The 23,336-nt window shown below is 34.1% G+C and overlaps 1 protein-coding gene across 4 annotated transcripts in view; it reads left to right on the top strand.

The window, feature by feature from the left end:
• The window catches only part of LOC100876889 (dystrophin, isoforms A/C/F/G/H), a 758,772-nt gene that overhangs the window by 175,995 nt on the left and 559,441 nt on the right, over window positions 1-23,336 (top strand). For all 4 annotated transcript variants that reach the window (XM_076535871.1, XM_076535870.1, XM_076535872.1 and 1 more), the window contains one exon: window positions 8,983-9,088. In XM_076535871.1, coding sequence (XP_076391986.1) covers window positions 8,983-9,088 — 106 coding nt within the window. The remainder of the gene's footprint in view (window positions 1-8,982; window positions 9,089-23,336) is intronic.

The following is a 23,336-nucleotide window of genomic DNA, read 5'->3' as shown; positions in this document are numbered from 1 at the left end:
TGGAAAGATTACTAGTTGGTTAGAATAGAAAAATGGACACTTGATTTATTATATTTATTTTTCGATACATTGTAAGCGTTGAAAATGGGGATAAAGCTTTTTGTACTCTGAATCAGCCAACTTGTAGGATGTCCACAATAAGTTGATAAGAACACAAGTAGAGCATGTCCGTCCACAATTCCTTCAAATTTCGAACTTTTCCATTTGCAAATTTGTATAATTTAAATTTTCCTGACATCCACCAAATTCCAAATTCTTTAATCCCTAAATCCTTGAATCCTCAATTCATCAAACACTCAAAACTCTATATAAACACTCAAATTCTTCAAAACCATACATCTTCGTACTACAAAAGCCATAAATTCACCAACCCTTTCCCATATACCAAATCCCCAAATTATCAAATAGTAGAATCCCCAAGTTTCTTTGTGAATCCTACATATAAAAAATTCTGAGGTAACAAATGTTAAGTTGCAACGAAATTGGTATCCGTAAATTGCAAAAGAATCAGATATTCTTCTGTGTTACTAGGAAGAAATACGTAGATGGTGTTGAATCGAAAGGGTAACCATAGAGTGGAGCACGTTAACCGAACACTGCGCTCCAATTCGTTCAAAAGCCAGAAGCCAATAGGCTGTCGCATTCCCGTTCCCCGACGGTAACCAATGGAAAACCCGTAGGATCTGATCCAGTGAAACAGGAGCCACGGGAATTTCAATAGATACCCGGCACATTCTGAATGTTCACGCTGGAAAAGCGATATCCAGAGAGCGTTTCGTGTCGTGTCCATTTTAATCCGCTCAGTCAACGTACCCGTACAGTATATTCACCGTTCTGTCTCATTTTTTTCTGTCTGCCTCTCTTTCCGACCGATACACGCGCCAATATAATACAAGCATAATCTGGACTGACATTTTTATAATCCCCCCCTGAAAAGTACTACGATTATACCGGGATTCAGACTCGCTTGAAGAGTTGTCGTTTATCCTTGACACCATTTGCTCTTTCCGTGCCGTGTTATCGTGCCATTAGGCTAGATACTTTAGGCTGAAAACTCGGCAAAAGCTTGAACACACAAACGTAATTGTGTTTCTACCGGATTCCGCTGTGGCTGCATGCTGTTTCAGATAAGTCGGGAATAATTAACGCGCGGCTACGTGTCGAGTAAATCATAGGGAATTCTGTCTTCGATAATTCGAATGCAGGGATAAAATAGAATGAACGCGATTGCGTTTGACGAACTGCTGCAAACCATGATTTCAGTTTATCGCGCTGTTCACCTACTTAAGATCGCATTATGAAATCTACCTGTCCGAACGAACTAACGCAAGCGCCATGTTACCGTCGACTTAATTAAATTCTGTGCTATGTTAGTACTTTCAGCCGCAGAATAAAGCTGTGTGTTTTGTTGGCGGGAGTGGGGTCAGTTAGTGGCTGCATAAGAGGTTAAGTTGTGCAGCTAATTTTTTATTTAATTTGTTGTTTAAGTGGGTATTGAGAATTTCTTGAGGTTGAGGAAATTATTGAAATTTTAGGCTTTGTGTGCTTGAAAATTGTGGGAATATGGGTTTGGATTGTGTAGAAATTATGGAAATAGATTTGAGATGCTTAGGAATTTTAGATTTGGCGTACTTAGAAATTGGGATATTTGGAAATTTGAAAACTTGAAAACTTGGAAATTTGGGAAATTTGGAAATATGGATGTCTGGGAAATTTGAAAACTTGGAAATTTGGGAAATTTGGAAAGTTGAGAAATTTTGGAAATTTAGGAAATTTGGAAAATTTGGAAAATTTGGGAAATATGGGAAATATGGAAATTTGGAAACTTCGGAAAATTTGGGAAATATGGAAATTTGGAAACTTCGAAATTTGAGAAATTTGGAAATGTGGATGTTTGGGAAATTGGAAAACTTGGAAATTTAGATACTTGAAAATTTGGGAAATTTGGGAAATATGGAAATTTGGAAATTTTGAAACTTGAAAATTTGGAAATTTGAAAACTTGGAAATTTGGGAAATATGGAAATTTGGAAATTTGGAAACTTCGAAATTTGAGAAATTTGGAAACTTCGAAATTTGGGAAATTTGAGAAATTTGGAAATATGGATGTTTGGGAAATTTGGGAAATTTGAAACTTGGAAATTTAGAAACTTGAAAATTTGCTAAATTTGGGAATTTGGGAAATTTGGGAACTTGGGAACTTGGGAACTTGGGAACTTGGGAACTTGGGAACTTGGAAATTTGGAAATTTGAGACATTATGGAAATTTGGAAACTCGAAATTTGGGAAATTTGAGAAATTTGAGAAATTTGGGAAATTTGGAAATTTGGATTTCGAGACAGGAGGGAATTTGAAAACTCGAAAGTTCGAAGCTTGAAAAAAATTACAAATCTGATTACCTAAAAATTTAGAACTTTACGAAATTTCAAAATTTATGCATTTCACAATTCTGAAGTCCAATTCTTCACTTGTAAAAATATGAAAACTCACCAACCTGGAAAATCGAGAATTCAAGAAATTCTAAGCTCTTCGTTTATTCTGAAATTCAAGAATATTTCAACTTTAAAACCTTCGAACGTTAGAATTTACTACGACTTCAGAAATTGTGAATTTGTAACTTTACAAACTCAGAAAAATCCACAAAATGATTTCAGACTCGAAAATTCTAAATCTGCATTATATTTGGGTAAAACATGCCAATTACAAGGTAGAGTGAACGCAGAATGATCGAATGTCCTCTATCGGTATTGAAGGTTGCTTGGCAACGAAAACGAGGTACTTTTGCATAAAATCGTGCTGTTGGTGCCTCTGGTTCCATAAATCGCGCGCCATTTTCACGTGGCATTAGCGAGGTTCGTTTCACGCGTGACGAAGCCTTCATTATCTCGCGTCCACGCGGAATGCTCGTCTTCAACTTCACGTTTGCACAACGACACGATGCATTAACGTACGTTACATTGAACGTCCTGGTCTTTTGGTATTTTCGTGCCTCACCACGTCGAGTTTTCCTGAGCTGGCATGCATATACTGTCAGTTTTCCAGGCTGCCGGTGACACGGAAGTAACGTTCGATCGATTACGAGAGAGGCTTATAAATAACTTCGTTTTTATCTATCAATGCTATACCAGATTAACGATGCCACTTCAGCTTTCTTGAATGTGCTCGAAGAAAAAACAAGATGTTTTCGAGTGAAGAACATTTTCAGAACAAGGTGCTTTCTAGTGGAAAACATTCTCAAAGCAGGGTGTTCTAGTGGAGAAAATTTTTACAAGGTGTTTTCGAGTGGAGCAAATTGGGGATATTTTTTCCGAAGGTTGGTTACTTTTTTAATGTCAAGGTGACATTTATTCGCAAATTTCTAAATTTGTAAATAATGAAGTTCGCAAATTTTTAAACTCCAAGAATCGTGAATTTGTAAATTTACGAAGTTACTTAAATTTTGAGAATTATACAATTTAATAGTTTAGCAATTTTTACATCCGAAATTCCCTGAGTATAATAATCGCTAACTTTCCAAATTTTCTAATAACTCAATCCCTAATTTTTCAATACAAAAATTACTTCTCAAATTTCTAAATATGAGGATTTTCATATTTTTCAATTTCCAAAAGTTGAGATTTTTAAGTTGTTTAATTTCTTTATTCGAAAACATCCAAATTGCTAAATTCGAAAATACGTCAATTTAATTTCCAAGTTCAAATATTTCTTGAAAAAAAATTGACAAATATTTGGAATTTAAATATTTGTAATTTTGACAATTTATTTACCAGTAATTAAGTGTTGTGTCTCTACATTGCTGTTTCTTCTTCCTAATTGTGCTATAGTACACACAAATCGCAATTAACGTAATAATCAAAGTGCTAATAGTTACCAAATTACTACGACAGATACAATTTCCTGAACAGAAGGAGAAAAGTGGATTAAGTAGATTAGCTGATGGTAATCTGGCCAGACTGAGTCTAGATCAGCCTAATTCTACTATATGTAACTACTAAAGGAGGAAGAAGAGTTCTCAGCATCGAACGAAATTGGATGAAGCTATTCGCTAATAAAAAGCTTTCTCCACCGAGCCCATTACGATGTTCGATGTATCGATCATGCCGTTTAAACAGTCCCTCCATTTCCTACTCGAATTAATTGAATTATAACGTGTATCTTGGCGACCCAATCAATGCTGTAAGATGGAAACGTCAATTTTTCCATTTAAGTAATTTACTTTTGTTAGCAAGGTAAAAGGAAAATGATATAAGAGAATGAGGTTGAATCACTTACTAGTTTAGTTAGTGTGATTATTGATTTTACGAGGGTTGCGATTTTTTAACTTTTACTTTCAGATTAATGGATTTTGCAGCTTTTAGATTAATCTTGCAGTTTTTATATTTTCACGGTTCAGTTTACGGGTTTTGTATTTTCACATGAAAGGATTTTACATTTTTTTAATTTTTACATTTTCAAATTTACAAATTCTAATACATTGAAAGGAAATCTTTCATTTTACAATTTTTCAAATTCACCGTTTTTCAAATTTGGGTATTTGAAAATATGAAAAATTTGCAAGTTTGAAAATTTGTGTCTGTGAAAATGTGGGGAATTTAGAAATTTTAAATATTTACAAGCTTTAGACCTCGGGGCCTTGAAAACAGGAATTTTACAATTTGAAGGATTTAGAATATTTAGAGAATTTGGAAATCAAATTGTTTGCAAATTTTTAAATTTCAAAAATTTCTGTTTGAACTTTTAAAAAATTTGCCTGAAAATTCAGAATGAAAAAATTTGCAAGTTTCTAAATTTGATGAAATCAAATATTTACGCTTGTAAATATTTGAAATACTCATATTACCACAATCAGAAAAAATTAAACTTTGATCAAGTATTACGTGACAACTTAATAAAATTATTAAAGCAACTGTTCTCTTTCCTCCTCCATCAGCATATTCCTTAGAGAATCGCACCCAAATACGTCTATTATACTCAATCTTATAGTTTCAAATCGGTCCACAATTATTCGAAACGCACCCGAATGCAATCGTATTAAAGAACCTGCAGAAAATCAGCGAGGAGAACGTTTCACGGTTAGTCGACTTTAAGAAAATTAATTTAGTCGAGAACGCGAGAATGGGATTAGGATTCGTCGAAGAAGAAACTCGGTCCTTCGGTGTCCTTTTTATCTCCATTTCTGCAGATTAACAAGACTTAACACGGTTATTGTTCCCGTAATCTTTTTCTGATCTTCGACAAACATTTTCTGAATTCTGCGATATGGAAAAAATCGTGCTTTACGATGGGAATGAGGCTATGAATAAAATCGTTTTCAACGATTTAAAATTAAATTAAAAGAAGTGAAGTTGACAGGATAAAATAATAGATTGAAAATTATGAGTGATTCGAAATTAATATTGTTATTTTAGTCTGTGATAGAAACTCTTTATTTATACCATACTTTTTAATCATGATTAAATTTCTTTGAGCGTACGTTTACAAACATAATCGCGATATTAACGGTTTCGTAGGCTTTTATATATAGCTGTATTAAATTAAAATTTTTTTGTTTCAATTTTTCGTACATGTACCTAATTTAATTATTTCAGAAGTGCAATTTAATTTCAAACGTAACTCTATTTGCTTTTTGAATTAATACATTTCTCAGAACGAAAAAACTGGCAAAATTTTCAGCTTCAAAAATACTGCTATTATTACAGTAATAATTGAGATACTTTCTACAGAAAATACTATATCTTTCTGTGAAATGATTCATCCGTAAATATTTTCTGCCGGTACAAAAATAAAACAATTTAAAAAAGTGCAGGGAAATTTTTCAGTTGTATCATCCAGAATGTGTATCTTTATAATTTCAGCGATGAAATTGATACACAACTCCCGTTAAAAATGATGAAATTCCTGTACTAAAATTGTAGGACGTTTAGCGGAGCCGTGATAGCGAGCCATTTACAATTGTAGCTGCTACGAATTATAAAGCAGTAACTTTTAATTAGTCGTCGTTCCGTGTGATTTTATTGCGCCGCATAATTGTGAGCGATGACAGTGACGAATTCGTGTACCGTTTGCAATATGCTAATGAGGTTTTCAAAAAGCGAGCCCATACTTGTAACAATGGACTGCGAAAATGGTAGCTCGGTTTCTAGAATGCCTAGCACCGATCGATAGGCCTGTGTACCAGAAAGCAGCTACAACTAGAAGGCCAGAAACAGGTGATCGACCCGAAGCTTTCGTAGAACGTTTGACGGAAACGTTTACGCTACGCAGAAGCTGTTGAATGTCTCTTTTTGTCTTCGAATAAAAGCAAATTGTTTTGTGAAAAAAGAATCGGGGTATTGACGATGAAACTGGTCGTTAACCTTTTGACTGCGACGCTTTCGATAAGAGATGCCGCGTTGCATTATGCGCCGTGATCCTTCAACAACTTCAATCGAACTAGATGGAAAAATAGTTGTTTATTCTGAGGGAATATATTTGTTTGCGTACACTTTTAAAGAAGCTGGTATTGTGGTTCGTTTAACTGTTTTATTGTCGTACTGTTGTTTTATTTTAGCACGTTTGTCTTCTATTACCGTATTAGTTTTCTTATTTTACTGTTTCATTGTTTTGTTATTCTTTTATTTCACTGTTTTACTATTTCATAATTCTACTGTTCTTCTGTTCCACTTTTTCATTTTTCCACTTTTTCTACTATTTCACTATGTCACAACATTACTCTTCTTCTATTTCAGTATTTTATTATTTCATAATTCTACTGTTCTTCTGTTCCACTTTTTCTACTATTTCACTATGTCACAACACTACTATTCTTCTATTTCAGTATTTTACTATTTCATAATTCTACTGTTCTTCTGTTCCACTTTTTCTACTATTTCACTATGTCACAACACTACTATTCTTCTATTTCAGTATTTTCCTATTTCATAATTTTACTGTTCTTCTGTTCCACTTTTTCATTTTTCCACTTTTTCTACTATTTCACTATGTCACAACACTACTATTCTTCTATTTCAGTATTTTACTATTTCATAATTCTACTGTTCTTCTGTTCCACTTTTTCTACTATTTCACTATGTCACAACACTACTATTCTTCTATTTCAGTATTTTACTATTTCATAATTCTACTGTTCTTCTGTTCCACTTTTTCATTTTTCCACTTTTTCTACTATTTCACTATGTCACAACACTACTATTCTTCTGTTTCAGTATTTTACTATTTCATAATTCTACTGTTTTTCTATTCTATTTCTTTCATTTTTCCACTACTATTCTACTGTTTAACAATTTTATTGTTCCATTGTCTTATTATTTTACCATCTCCCTATTCTATTTTTTCACTTTTCCATTCTTCCATTATTCCACTTGAATATCTCACTACTATTTTATTATGTACACTCTTTCACCGTATTGCTGTATTTTTATTCTACTATATTGCAATACTATCATTCTACTATTTCACTATATTTCTATACAAACATTTTAGCCTTTGTACCCTTAGTACCATTTCACTATATTACTGTATTATTACTTTACTATATCACAACACTACTCTTCTACTATTTTACTATATTACTATATTAATATTTCATTCCCTTACTACTCTGTTACATACTATTTTATTATTTTGCTATTGTTCTATTTTACCATTTCTCAATTTTCACCTTCATCATTTTATTATCAATCCTTTACAATAAAATAATAATTGTGTTTGAGGAATGAAACGATTCCTAAGTAATTAAAAAAATCATGTTTCTTAAGTTTCTATAAAATATTTTATAATTAAATTCGAGATTATTATTCTATCAGAAGTATTCTATTAAATATCTCTGAACTCGTTCATTAAAATTTGCATCTGCATATTCTGTGTTAATTATGCGTCTTAAATACATTGAAAATCTGGGGATTCAAATTATAATTAGCGCGTACTGTTATCATGTTAGCTGCTAAAGTACAGCCGTATTTAGCAGAACTCAATCGTGCATTATTAATCCTGTGGAAATGATAAATGCATATACGTTTGAAAAGAGCCAGTACGGCTATTATAGTGATTTATAAGTTTAGGTTATGGTAATAGTTCAGCAAACGTATAAATAAAAATTGCAACACGATAAATTTTTAATCCAGCTTTGAAGAAAAAGATACGTTTGATTAGGAGTAGCTTTTTACCATCCTTCATCACATTTGTTCAAATTTTTTAATCTCTTTGCAACAAAATTAGAGCAGTTTTAAAAGTAAATACTAGAGAAGACGGCAAATTTAGTTGGCAACCTAATATTTTTTAATTTTACTTAAGTGAAAAACATGTTACGCGTACATGGTGCTAGGTTCAGAAGTGCTTTGGCCCCAAAGGGTTAAAGATATTAACTTTCACATGGCCACCCAAGTACGAATGTACCCACTCGCGTCTCCAGGTAAAAAAGCTTCCAGTTCCTACTAAAATCTCGGTGGATCCTTTTAAAAGTTTAAACCTCCATTACCGAGCTTTTTCCACTCGTCCTTGCTACATGCATGAAAACCCATCAGAAAATTGAAGGGCTTTGTGTAAAAGGTGCATACACTACATTTAAATCGATCGTTAGTACCTTGTACCATCAACCAATTCCTTCGATTCGACGAAGGAAGAAATTTCTATGTAAGTTTATGTTGTCCTCTTTTCGAAGCACTCAATTTTCAAACGCATAAACTGGAATAATGAACCAATGAGTTTAAATAAATTAACACTTAATTCTTAATAAGTATTCTTATTAAGATTTCTTATTTCGAATTAATAGATTATCTGTCTTTGGAGATATTTAGAATTTCAACTCGTGAAATTACGAAGTTGTAATACTGGTTAATGATGTTACAGATTCCAGTTCTAGTACCAGTTTGCTTGTTGTGTTATTATTGTCAGCCATTTCTCTCTGTTCTATGATTTTATTTCTCCGTTCGACGTGTATTGATTTTTACTGTTGCTTTAATCCTCGAATGTCTGAATTGTGCAGGATGTCCTACGAGAGCTGGGACAGAAAAAGCCGCAGTTGGACGAGTTGGTCCACACAGCGGAAGCGCTTCGAGCGGATACGAACAGACAGCAGGTGCACGGCAAAGGTAAGTCCACCTTATTTTTTCCGGTATTAATATCCTTCCTGTTGTATAACTGTGATGGTCAAATCAAGTGTTCGACAAATCGCATTTTACAGTCTTTAGATTTACTTAAAATTTTGAAACGCAGATATTTCATATTTTCAGTCTTAATCAGTTTTAAACTGGAGTTGGATATTTAGAAAAATTAAAGAAAATAGAACATAATAAATGCACATTGTAAATTTAGAAATCTAGTAATTGTAAATTTGAAATCCTAGTAATTCAAAAATTAAAAAATTTATTAAATTGGAAATTTAGACGTTTACTAATTTAACAATGTAAGAATTTATTAATTCGAAAATTAAAAAATCCTCTAACTCGGAAATTTAGAAATCTACTAATTCGAAATCTGGTAATTCCAAACTTTTACAAATGTAATATTAGTTGAATTCACAAATCTAGCAATTGAAGAATGTAGAAACCTAATAATTCGATAATTTATAAACCCAGTAACTAAAAAATGTATAAATCTAGAAATCTGTAAACAAATGCCGAAATTAAAAAATTGACTACTTGCCCATCACCGTTGTACAATATTCTCCTCATTAATATATTTAATTCAGATTAAATGTTCTATCTCGAACAAACGTCGCAACAAACGTCATTAATGTCGTCATTTAATGAATCATAGAATTAATGATCGAATTGTTAGTAATTATCAAGTAGTCGAAGGGTATGGAATTCAACAGCGGAAACGGTAGAATTTGATTGTCGAACGGAATTTATAATGAGAAAATCGTCACCGCGTCAGATCGATATTCGCATCGATATTCGAAGACCTTAATAACTTTTTGTCATCGTAACTGATAGCGGAGCACTGCTTCCGCTTGCCAAGCACTTTTCAGAGCTTCGGCAAATTTCAGAAGTTTAATTATCAGCCTTGATTGCGCGGCCAAAGTCTGTAATAAATTGAACCATCTGTTCTGCGAGACATGATCTTGTTATACAAAGTATCTTGCTTCACTGTTTTTTACATTAAATGAAATCGCGCGCAATTTCTGTGTTTATTTCCTGTCGGAAAAATTCTTATCATTTAGTAATTTGTTCCTGTTGATATAAATAGAAGTTTATAACGAGGTACATAACGCATACATGGTCTGAAACGTGAAAGATCCATTTTATTATTAAGGGAAAATAAAATCCCATTTTTAGCATTTGTTGTTCAATTATTTAAATGTTTAGGAATATTATGTATAAACATCTTCGGGAACAATTTTTATAGAGTTATAGAAGACCTGAATTTATTATACAATTATATCAAATACGTTCATAAACTTCTGTAGAGGGTGGCGCACCACATTTTGCCATCTAAATTTGCGTCATTATTATTATGAATGGTTTTCAGGGGTATAAATAATTATATTTATTTCAAATTAATAGCAAGTAAAACTTCCAGAAACATTAATAGTATATAACATATACCAAAATGGAGACAATGTTCACATCAGTCCTTAATTAAACTAAACAGAAACTAAATACACACATGACAGTAATGACGATGAATAAGTGAATCGTGATGAAAAGTAAATAAATCTTGAGTCTTAAATAAATAACAACCATATATTAACAATTATATTAAATTTATATCGACACTTGATTAAAAGAAATAAACAGCAGTTCGGTGACTAATCAGCAAACATAAACAAGCAGACAAGAGTACCAGATATGTTTAAAAACGAGGAAAATATTTCTTGAAAATTGTATCGAATACATGTTTGAAGTATGTTGAAATAGTTGTCAATATAATGTTCATGGTCGAAAGGTAGACAAAATCAATAGCGAAGAAGGCGGAAGAGAGCAAAGTTCATGTTTGATCCTGGGAATATTTTCCAATAGCGTTGACTAATTGGCGTATCAGTGGTTCATCCCGTGTTCGAAATTAGTTCTGCTAACGATCATGGTAATTCGATCGATTCGGGAACTTTTTAAATTCCCGCGAATCTGCCGGAGATCGAGGCAGTGGAAAAGGGTCGAGCAGAGAGATTAACGGCGGTGCCGTTAATTGTTTCAAGAGCCCTGGAAAACCCTCTCCCCCCGTCGATGTCGCATTGTTCCTTCTATATTAACGTGCCGGTACTTGTCAGTCCCGTCTGGTACTAGGCTCGTGCATTATAGCCAGACGATTCTTTCGTCCATTGTTTTCAGCAGCCGCCCATTCTGTGTGAAATTGGAAGGAAAGGGTTCGCCTACCCAGCTTATCAACCGGTTCTGTGCATTTCTTTGCTTGATACGTGGTAACTTGCATTTATTTGGCGACCGATTATTAGATACTGTTCCTTTTTAATCGCTTTAAGATGTGGACACTTGGGAATTTGGAAATTGGATATGGAAAATTTGGGGATTTTGATGTTTGGCGGTTTGAGAATTTTGGGATTTTGGGGATTTGTTGGTTTCAGCAATTTCATGTTTGGAAATGTGGAAGTTGGGAAAATTGAAAATGTGGAAATTGGGAATTTGGGGATTTGGGGATTTGGGGATTTGAGGATTTGGGAATTTGGGAATTTGGGAATTTGGGAATTTGGGAATTTGGGAATTTGGGGATTTGGGAATTTGGGAATTTGGGGATTTTGGGATTTTGGGAATTTGGGGATTTGAGGATTTGGGAATTTGGGGATTTAGGAATTTGGGAATTTGGGAATTTTGGAATTTGGGAATTTGGGGATTTGATGATTTGGGGATTTTGAGATTTTGGGATTTTGGGAATTTGGGAATTTGGGAATTTGGGAATTTGGGATTTTGGGATTTTGGGAATTTGGGGATTTGAGGATTTGGGAATTTGGGGATTTAGGAATTTGGGAATTTGGGAATTTGGGAATTTGGGAATTTGGGAATTTGAGGATTTGGGAATTTGGGGATTTAGGAATTTGGGAATTTGGGAATTTGGGAATTTGGGAATTTGGGAATTTGGGAATTTGGGGATTTGAGGATTTGGGAATTTGGGGATTTAGGAATTTGGGAATTTGGGAATTTGGGAATTTGGGAATTTGGGAATTTTGGAATTTGGGAATTTTGGAATTTGGGAATTTGGGAATTTGGGGATTTGATGATTTGGGGATTTTGAGATTTTGGGATTTTGGGGATTTGGGAATTTGGGGATTTGATAATTTGGGGATTTTGGGATTTTGAAATTTAGGGATATAGGAATTTGGAGATTTGGAAACTTTCCACTTGGAATTTGGGAATTCGGAAATTCGAGAATTGGATATGGAAAATTTGGGGATTTCGAAATTTGGAAATTGAGAAATTTGATAACTTCATAATTTGATAATTTAGAATTTGAAGCTTTGAAGATATGGGAATTCGGGAAATTTAGAAATTTTTAAACTTGAAATTTCGGAATTTAGGATTTTCGTAATTTGTGAATTTGGTATTTGAAAATTTAGAAATATAAGGATTCGGAGATTTAGAAATTGAAAATTTGGAAATCCCCAAATTTGGAAATTTGAAACTTTGAAATTTGAATCTTACGGATTTCGGAATATGCAAATTTCAATTTGGAATTTAATGATTTACGAATTGCTGATTTAAAAATGTGAGATAAAGAACTCAAAATTAAAAAATTTCAGGCGCATTACAAATCTTGAATTAAATAAAAATTTAATACTTTCAGAAAAACTTTGCAATTCATATTGTAATATATTACTTACCTGAAACACAGAACGTGAAAATTATAAATGAAAATGAACGTCTCTTTCCCATACTCTTAACATAAATTCACTAACGACATCAATATCTGCATAAAATATTCCCTCCGTCTTACGTCTCTCCGTCACGTAAACATTTCTGTCCTTTAACCATTAAATTACTTATGCCATTGGTATTGAAAAACACGTAGATACTTTAGAGTTAATGCTCAAGGGCTGTCAGGGCATCGTTTTACTTCCGAACCCGTCGTCGTTCTCGCATCGGTATCAGTTTATTTCCCAAAGATGTATGTAGATAAATGCAACTAGCTGGCATATACGGTTCGCATTGATTCCTTTCCGGCGGATTTCGTATTCGTCGCTGGTACTTCCGTGACTTCTGACGAATAGCTCGAAGGAACACGTGAAAAGGTGGAAAACTGTCTGGATACGTTACGTGGCGGGGCTGGAATTTTCTTTGAAGAAAATTCCATGCATTGTCTTTGAGCGTGGCATGGAACCTGCGACGCTTAATCGAATACTTTCTCTTTCGGCATTGTTGCTCAAGTTACGTCTCGTCGAATGAAATTCTCTTCGGGTCGTTAATTAAATTTTGACCTTTCTTTAGAAAAGTAGAGATCAATGAATAGTCAGGCGGTGTGTCTTTCATTAGCGCACTTCCCTTTCCTAAGGGAAGTTTTTCCAGGCCCTAATGTCACGCCTAAGCAACTTTTGTATCAACGTGAGTTTTTTCCCGTAGAGATTTCTAACTGTGGCGTGAAATAAAATAGACCGCGAAATACTATAGAATATTTTATTTATAGGCAACTGACAGGGTAACGTTTATGATACGCACCCGGGACAGGAGAGTTTGAAGTTTTATCCTGTTTAGCCATTTAAAGAAAGGATCATATATATGCGGTTCAAGGGATGTTCTATTATTTTACGTATTCTTATTCTATCTTCTATCTTCCACGTGTTGTTATTTGCTAAAATATAACGGTTTTCTTAACGAAAGAATATATCATACTATATATATACAGGGTGCCTCACAACTCGTGTAACTCCCGGAAAAGAGTGGTAGAGGACGTAATTCTGAATAAGATTTTCCTTTACGAAAATGAGATGTGGCGCTTCGTTTTTGAATTATTAAGCAAAAACACGCACCAATCAGAGCGCGAGGATTCCGTCCAGTCGGCCATTATGCTCGAAGGCGTCGCTCTCGCGACTGCGCGCCGTGATTGGCGCCGAATCCTCGCGCTCCGATTGGTCCGTGTTTTTCTTTAATAACTCAAAAACGAAGCTTCACACCCCATTTTTGCAAAGGGAAATCTTGCTTAGAATTACGTCCTCTATCACCCCTTTCCAGGAGCTACACGAGTTGTGAGACACCCTGTACCTATCAGTTTGGAAATCGCAGACATAATTACGCATGCGCAGTCATCTATATCGTCTGCCATGCAATTTAAATGCGCGTCAAATACCCATTAAAAAAAAATTAGAAATTTAAATTACAACTGTAAGTATAATTCATCGTGTACATAATTATATAAATAAAATAAGAAATAGAATATATAAATACAATCTAAATAATGTTCCTTGATCCGTTAAATAAATAAAGAAATAACATTAAGGAAGTTTAAAAGACTTACTAATAATACGATAAATACCGATTTATGATACAAATCACCGATCGACAAACGTTCCTTTAATGTTCCTTGATCCGTTAAATAAATAAATAAATAACATTAAGGAATGTTAAGAGACTTATTTAATAATACGATAAATACCGATTTATGATACAAATCACCGATCGGCAAACGTTTTATTTTATCTATTTATTTTACGATTTATATGCTAAGATAGTAACTATCGATGAGATTAATGAAACAAGGGGATCAATAACATAGCAATGTCTGGTGTAAGTAAGTTTGGCGTAGTGTGTTCAGCAACGGAATTCAGCATTCGCGTACCAGATTTTACGTGACTGTGGTTCGTATACGGAACACGTACATCCACGAAGCAGATATATTAATAACAATTACGTGCACGTAACAGCTCGTCGTAGCCGGTTTACGATAATACGTACGGAACAAGGAGGCTGGTTCAGAATCCTCCACCACATTTCTGTGTGGTGTGGCTTTTGGGACACGTCCGTTGCTGATAGGACGTTGTAGGTGTGGAAAGTACTGTTCCGAGCTCAGAAGTTTGCTTCCGAGATCTGTAGTAATGAGGCGGGAGACAATACTTCCAGCTACTGTTTCTGACATGTGCGTTTTAGATTACCGGAGTTGCGTTAGTGCTGGGAAAAGAAGCGGCGAAATGGCCTCTTGTTTCGGAGAAGTTCATATTGAGATATTTGAGAATTCATAGATTTGGAGATTTTAGTAATCTTGGGAATGTTAGGAATTTTTGAAATATTGTGAATTTTCGAAATTTTATGAAGTGTAAGAATTCGGAGAATTCTGGCAATGTTTTGAAACGTGTGAATTTTGGCAGCGTGTTGAAAAGTGGGAAATTTTCGTAATGTCGGAAATTTTGGGAAGTTTGGGAATATTTGGAATTTTGTACATTTTTAGAATTTTGGGAATTATGTACGATTTCTGTATGTTGGGACTTCTTGAAATATTGAGAATTTTGGGATATTGGGATTTTAGGATTCTGGGAATTTTGGGATATTGGGATTTTAGGATTCTGGGAATTTTTGGATATTGGGATTTTAGAATTCGGAGAATTGGAGGATGTGAGGGAATGTAAGGATTTAGAGATATAGGGATTTGAGAATGTGAGAATTAAAAAATATGAAAATTTAGGGGTTTAGTAATTAGGAAATTTACAAATTTGAAAATGTTTAGATTTAGGGAATGTGAAAAATGTGTAGATTTGAGAACATAGGAATTGGGGAATATGGGGATATGGGAATTTAGGTACAGGGGAATTTAAGAATTTAAGAATTTAAGAATTTAAGAATTTAAGAATTTAAGAATTTAAGAATTTAAGAATTTAAGAATTTAAGAATTTAAGAATTTAAGAATTTAAGAATTTAAGAATTTAAGAATTTAAGAATTTAAGAATTTAAGAATTTAAGAATTTAAGAATTTAAGAATTTAAGAATTTAAGAGTTTAAGAAATTTAAGAATTTAAGATATTCTTCAAGAATTCATGAATTCAAGAATTTAAATTTTGAGAATTTAAGAATTTTAGAATTCACACTTTAAGAATTTCAGCATTTCAGACATTGGGAGTTGAGAAGTTGAGAATTTAAGAATTTAAGAGACTCTGGGACTTACAGAAGTGGATTTGATATCTTGAAAATTTGAGAATTGACAATTTGAGTGTTGAGAATCTGAATATTGAAAATTTGAGAATTCAAGAATTTAAAAACTTAAAATTTCCAGCTTTTGAGAATTTAATAATTTCACAATTTCAAAACATTATGAATATAAAAATAAAAAAAAAGTATCCAAAAGTTTGTAATCACACCTGTGGCTTAGACAAATCTAACCCAAAAATATTACAAAAATTTCACTATCTATATTGCAGTACCACACTCATCAAAATATTCAAATATCCATCACTTTGAAAATGAAAATCTGTATCCATACAAACGATTCATTGTTGCCCAAGTATCATTGTACGAAATCAATTATCATTGACAGTTATACCCGCATTCCTTCGAAAAGTAATCTTCCCAGTCCCGAATTATGGCAACAGGCATTGTATCCCAGGAATTATGGCAAAGGCCGCTTTAGAACCGATATTATGACGTGTTTATGCGTGTTCGTTAAGCGTGTATACCACATCATAGTGAATACACGTGTACGAAGCCTCTAGGGATAAACCGTGCCAATAACGCGGCCTATTCTTGTCGCGTTATGCAGTGAACGCGGAGCTGCAGCAGTAGTTTCGAATTTTTAACTTCGGTACGTGAACGAGAATTCGAGATAAACCTTCTGGTACGTAAACGTCAGAGGGGATGATCAAAGGAAACTTTGAAATACGATTTTTCGAAATTCTCTTTCAACGCTCGGAGTTCAGATCGCTCCTCTATCCAACGACCTTAACTTACACTGAATCTTTTCGCTCGCTTTCTGTTTGATCTTGTAGATAGGAAGTTGCTTTTTCAGTTATTCTTTTTGGATATAGAAAGTTGGATATGTATCGTGATGACATTGTAGGCTTGATTATTTGGAATTAGGATTAAGTCATTCTTGAGTTTACGGATTTGCCACAGTAGAAACGGACGTGTTTGGTCAGACATGCTTGTACTAGTAGGTTGAGGATGTAGAGGGAGAATTTCTTTAGTTACTGTTTTTAATTTCTTAATGTGTGTAGTTCTCGTCTCGAATGGATGACATTTTATAGGTGTTTTATTATGTTTAAAAGAATTGGGAAATTAAAATTTTAAGGAGGGCAATAACTTTAGACCGATGAGAGTAAGCTGATTTTTGTGAATTTTTTTGTATAAGATATCTTTGTTTTGCGTTTTTGAAATTTCAGGTATAATTTATTATAACTATTGCCTATTACACAATATTTTTTGTTCTGTGCCCCCCTTAAAAAATGCGCGAATTTGGATATTAGGAATCTTTTTGATTTAGCAATTCAGGAATATGGAAATTTGGAAATTTTGTGGATTTGGAATACGGGAATTGAGAAATGTAGGGATTTAGGAATGTAGGAATATGAGAATGTAGGAATGTGAGAATATAGGAATATGAGAATGTAGGAATGTGAGAACGCAGGAATGTGAGAATTTAGGAATGTGGGAATGCGGGAATGTGAGAACGCCGGAATGTGGGAATGTTGGAATGTGAGAATTTAGGAATGTGAGAACGCAGGAATGTGAGAATTTAGGAATGTGGGAATGTTGGAATGTGAGAACGCAGGAATGTGGGAATGTTGGAATGTGAGAATTTAGGAATGTGAGAACGCAGGAATGTGAGAATTTAGGAATGTGAGAACGCAGGAATGTGAGAATTTAGGAATGTGGGAATGTTGGAATGTGAGAACGCAGGAATGTGAGAATTTAGGACTGTGAGAATTTAGGATTGTGGGAATGTTGGAATGTGAGAATTTGCGAATATAGGAATATGAGAATATAGGAAATTTCGAATTTTGAAATTGTGGAATTTGGTAATTTGGGAATTTGGAAGTTCAAATTTTTATATTTTGAGAATTTAGAAGTTTAGATCTCTGTAAATTTAAGTATTTAGGAACTCGAAGATTTTACAATATAGTAATTTAGCAATTTACAAGTTTGCGAAACTCGATAGTTTTGAAATTTAGAAATTTGAAAAATTATCTAGTATGGAAATTTTTATAAATGGAGTAATTCGGGAATTTATCAGTTTGAACAATTTAAAAATTTGGGAGCGTTTTTGAATCTATGGTATCATAAAAATTTAAAAACTTGTAGATTCGGAAATTAAACAATTTTTTAATTTTTAAATTTTTTTAATACAAATCGTAGTTAAGTTACATATACTTTGATTATAACTTTGAAGTGTTAGTAAATCTTCATAAAACACCGAATAAGAAGTTTGAATTACAGCTTTACTTTATAGCCTCACAGCATGCCATAATGGTCTTTTTCGCTGCAGCATTTTACGCGTCAGTGCTTGAGGAACGTGACCTGTTGCAGTAATCTCTGAATTTGGCATTTTCCCATTGTAGATGATATTTCATAATAGAGTCGATGAACCAGGATGCCTTTTGGAAGGAATCCACCAGCTTCGCGAGCCAAGAGATTCAATTTCGGAGAGTTGGAAGCGGAACGCTTCGATCATATTCAAATTCTTAGTACTTTCTGTATTTTATCAGATATAATCGTACAAAAAACCTATGACATATCCCTTACAATATTAAATTCAGAAATTTCTGATGTCCACAATATTCCATTATTTAAACATTAATGTATTTAATATAAATTTGTCTACATCGATCACAAAATTAATTCACAATTACTTAAGAACACATGATGTTCTCTAAACGAATTAGTTTTCAAGTTTCTAATTATTTTGTCTTTATATGATCATGTACGAAATCAGACAAATATCAACATTATACAAAGCTCACTTTTACTGAAATGTATCATCACAATAGCAAATTTCGAATAAACATGTGCATTCATTTACTACAAACATTCAAGCATAACTATAATTTTCGTGGATCAAATGCATCATGTGCATTCATATTTCTCATACAAATTAAGATGAGCATAATGCATAAATACGAGTACTTAATATATGAGTAATGTATAAATTATCCGCATGAAAAGCGCAATCAGAAGAAAGTATAATTGTGTGAAATTATAAAAAAAATCTCCCATCACGGAAATTTGTCGAAAACCTCGAACCTGTTTGGCAAAGTGTTTCCCTAACAAGTTCCAAGATCTCAGTTTGGTTCATCTGGAGTTTTCCACGAGCTACTTACGGTTTATCTTTCCTCGGTGCGAATTCTGTTTTCCTTCTCTCATTTCCAGCAGAGCCGACTTACTTTTCCGCGGACAAAACTTACGAGATTCGACCACCGCGATCTTGCCTCGCCACTTTGCAATTACTCTGAATCTATGGCGACTTAGGAGCGTTGCATATCGCCCAAATTGTACGTACTTCCTGTAAACTTATTGCGACTTGAGCGTCAGGGCACGCCTTCCGCTCAAGTTCCCGCGTAATTGCTTAATTATGTCAATTAATGGGAGAGTTCGCAGCTGTGTTAAGCTTGCACTCTGGAGAGGAATTTATAGTCAAGGACAAATCTGCTTTCCCTCGGGAAAATATGATAGACGGAGGGCGATAGGACCTGCATTCGTTGATTTGGAGAAATTATTTAATATTTTTGATATAATAGAAAATTGGGATCTTTGGTACTTGGAGCTTTTGGGATTTTAGGAATACGTGAATTGATGGATTTGAAGATTTATTAATTTATGGATCTTCAAATATGGGGATATATGATAGATGAAGATCCACTTATTGATCTTTAGGAATTATTATTAATATTTCAACATTTTTGATATAATAGAAGAATTAGGGTTTGAGCGATTAAAGGACTTTGGAATTTTGGGGCGTGAGAATTTCAGAATTTGGGAATTAGAAAATTGGAAAATTAGAAAATTAGAAAATTAGAAAATTAGGAAATTAGAAAATTAGAAAATTAGAAAATTAGAAAATTAGAAAATTAGAAAATTAGAAAATTAGAAAATTAGAAAATTACAAAATTAGAAAATTACAAAATTACAAAATTAGAAAATTACAAAATTACAAAATTACAAAATTACAAAATTGAAAATTTGAAATTGAATTTAAAAATTTAAGAATTTTGAAATTTTGCTATTTTGGAATTTGTGAAAGTGATATTTTGAAATGTAAACACACCGTGTATAGTGTGCAATATATACATTTCTGTATCATATTTTCTAACATAATATTATGTCAATATCTCAGAAAGTTTCTGAATGAATACCCTCTTCTTTCATAAAAGTGAGATAACAGAAGTTTTCTAGATGTTAAATGATTCCTATCAAAGTTCTCCTCGTTATCGAGCCGATCGATGCTCATGCATTCCTCAGGGCACAGGACACTCGACAGGGAATAAAAACACTTATCCCTCCTTGAAAGAACTGCATCCTTCCGCTTTTGTTCTACGAGATCAGCTAGATAGACGAGCAGAAAAGAAAAGAGGGTAGGAAAGGAAGCTGCCGCGACAAGCATAATGGGAAATCGTTGATGGAGACATTATGCTTCCTCCATTACACACGACGAGAGCGAAGCTGCTTAAAGGACGTTAGTGTTTGGGGAAATTGCTTTTTTTTACTTGGAAAACTTGCTTTCTCTGAGGTGTCGTTTGCTGCATGGTCAAACTTGTGTCGCGGTATTAACAGTTTCGTTGCATTTGGAGATGTTGCTTGCTATGAACATAGTTTTTCGTGGATTTCTGTTTTTATTATTAAGGTCTTTGAAATGTTATGATGGATCATACGAGTAATAGAAGGAGTACAAGTTTTTATATGCGTTGGGTGATTAGTACATTTTGGGAGATTGGCTATTTGGGATTTAGAATTTTGGGGGTTTCAGATTTCGGTATATTGATTATTGGCGAATTTAGAATTTTGAAATGCTGGAATTTTGGGATTGGAGAACTTGAAATTTGGAAAATCGGAATTAGGATATTTGGAAATTGGCAATTTAGAATTTGGGAAATTTGGAATTTGGGAAATTTGGAATTTGGGAAATTTGGAATTTGGGAAATTTGGAATTTGGGAAATTTGGAATTTGGGAAATTTGGAATTTGGGAAATTTGGAATTTGGGAAATTTGGAATTTGGGAAACTTGGTATTTGGGAAACTTGGAATTTGGGAAATTTGGGATTTGGGAAATTTGGTATTTGGGAAATTTCGAATTTGGGAAATTTGGAATTTGGGAAATTTGGAATTTGGGAAATTTGGAATTTGGGAATTTGGGATTTGGGAAATTTGGAATTTGGGAAATTTGGGATTTGGGAAATTTGGGATTTGGGAAATTTGGGATTTGGGAAATTTGGAATTTGTGAAATTTGGAATTTGGGAAATTTGGGATTTGGGAAATTTGGGATTTGGGAAATTTGGGATTTGGGAAATTTGGGATTTGGGAAATTTGTAATTTGGGGAATTGGGATATTTGGAATTTGGGAAATTTGGAAAATTTGTAATTTCGGAATTTTGTAATTTGGGAATTTTGTAATTTGGGAAATTTGGAATTTGGAAAATTTGGAATTTGGGATATTTGGAATTTGGGAAATACAAAATTTGGGATATTTGGAATTTGGAATTTAGGAATTTGAGAATTTGGGAATTTGGGAACTTTCAAATTTTGGATAAGTGTATTTGAAAGTTGGAATTTGTAAATTTAAGAATCCAGAAATACAGAATTTGTAAATTTAAAAATGAATAAATTTGGAATATGGGAGTGTAAGAATGTGGAATCTAAGTTTCCAAACGGAGTACATCACTCAACAAAATCTATCGTAAAATGACTATTTTCAAAAGTGCATATGGTCTCTAACTACTTGCAAAGGCACTTACCTTCGCATGAATCCTGTATCGTATCAGCATTTCCGTCATTACCTACGACCACGCGTAAATCATTCCGAACCATATCACCGCTAAATAAAGTACTAAAAGGAACCTGGAAAATCTGAAATATGGAACGCTTACGTATCAACCGATACCTCTCTACTTTGTTGTGCATACACATACCAAAACACCATTCACGTATGTAAAAGAACAACCTTCGCGAATCTAAGCTACCTTTATTCCCGTCACGCGGTGGTTGCATCTGAAGCAATTTTACGGGCGCGTCATCCGGCCATTTTCATTTTCGGACCCCGGTATTCCGGCATAACCGTTTCGTTGGTTGGCCGTGTCATAAATCATGGCTGACGTTTACACATACCCGTTCTCCGTTCACACACGTCCAGTTCTATGGAGCCGGTATCCCCGTGGTCTTGCCTTTTCGGCTACATTGTTCGGGATATCTCCTTTTCGACGACGAGATAAAAGTCGCGTTTCAAGCTTCGAGACCGGTAGAAGAAATCTGTGGCTGTTTCGCGAGATAAATACCGGTGCTGGAGGTCGCGATATTAATTACACAGAACGAGCTGGGTAGAGAGTTAACGGGTAGCTCGTGTTATTCACTCGCATTGAAAGGTGAGAGAAATCAAGAACGTGTGTACAGTCATTTTTTGACTGATGCATGCAATTTGCAACCGGCGTACAATGACACTTAAACATGTTGCGAGATGCGAGTTTTTGCTGCGCAAAGTTAAGTGTACGGGTTCAGACAGTACTGATATTTTTATACATTCCTTTTTGTAGTCTGCTCAAAGGGATGCGAACGTTTTCGTTGTAACGGGTTTGAAATATGGTAGTATATACTGGAGTAAGCGGACGATGGTTCAGTTTTCGTAGTATTCTTTTTAAAGAAATTTTAACAGTTTCGAAGGTTTCGGAAGTTTGGCTTTATGATTCTGGAAGTTTAGAAGTACGATACTTTTCAGTTGTGAGATGTTGGAATTTTTTAGTTTTAGGTCTTTAGGTTTTAAAGTTATTGGATTTTTGGGATTTTGGGTTCGAGAGTTTTAGGTTTTGGTTTTTGGGTTTCGGGTTTTGGATTCTTGTGTTTTTGGGTTCCAGGGTTCCAGGGTTCTTGGGTTCTGGTGTTCTTGGGTTTTGGGTTCTTGGGTTCTTGGGTTCTTGGGTTCTTGGGTTTTAGGTTTTGGGTTCTTGGGTTCTTGGGTTCTTGGGTTCTTGGGTTCTTGGGTTCTAGTGTTCTTGGGTATTGGGGTTTGGGTTTTGAGTTTCGGGTTTTGGGTTTTGAGTTTTGTGTTTTGGGTTTTGGGTTTTGGGTTTTGGGTTTTGGGTTTTGGGTTTTGGGTTTTGGGTTTTGGGTTTTGGGTTTTGGGTTTTGGGTTTTGGGATATTGGCTCTTTGGGATTTTGGATCTTTGACATTTTAAGTTGTTAGGATTTCGAGACTAGAATTTTGGATCTTTGACATCTGAAGTTTTCAGGACTTTTTGACTTTGGGATTTGGTGTTTTTGATTGTTAA

Source organism: Megachile rotundata, chromosome 9 (assembly GCF_050947335.1).
Source record: "Megachile rotundata isolate GNS110a chromosome 9, iyMegRotu1, whole genome shotgun sequence".
In the NCBI taxonomy this organism is placed as follows: domain Eukaryota; kingdom Metazoa; phylum Arthropoda; class Insecta; order Hymenoptera; family Megachilidae; genus Megachile; species Megachile rotundata.
Note: the sequence above shows the minus strand (reverse complement) of the source record. Positions and strands in the feature narration are given on the sequence as shown.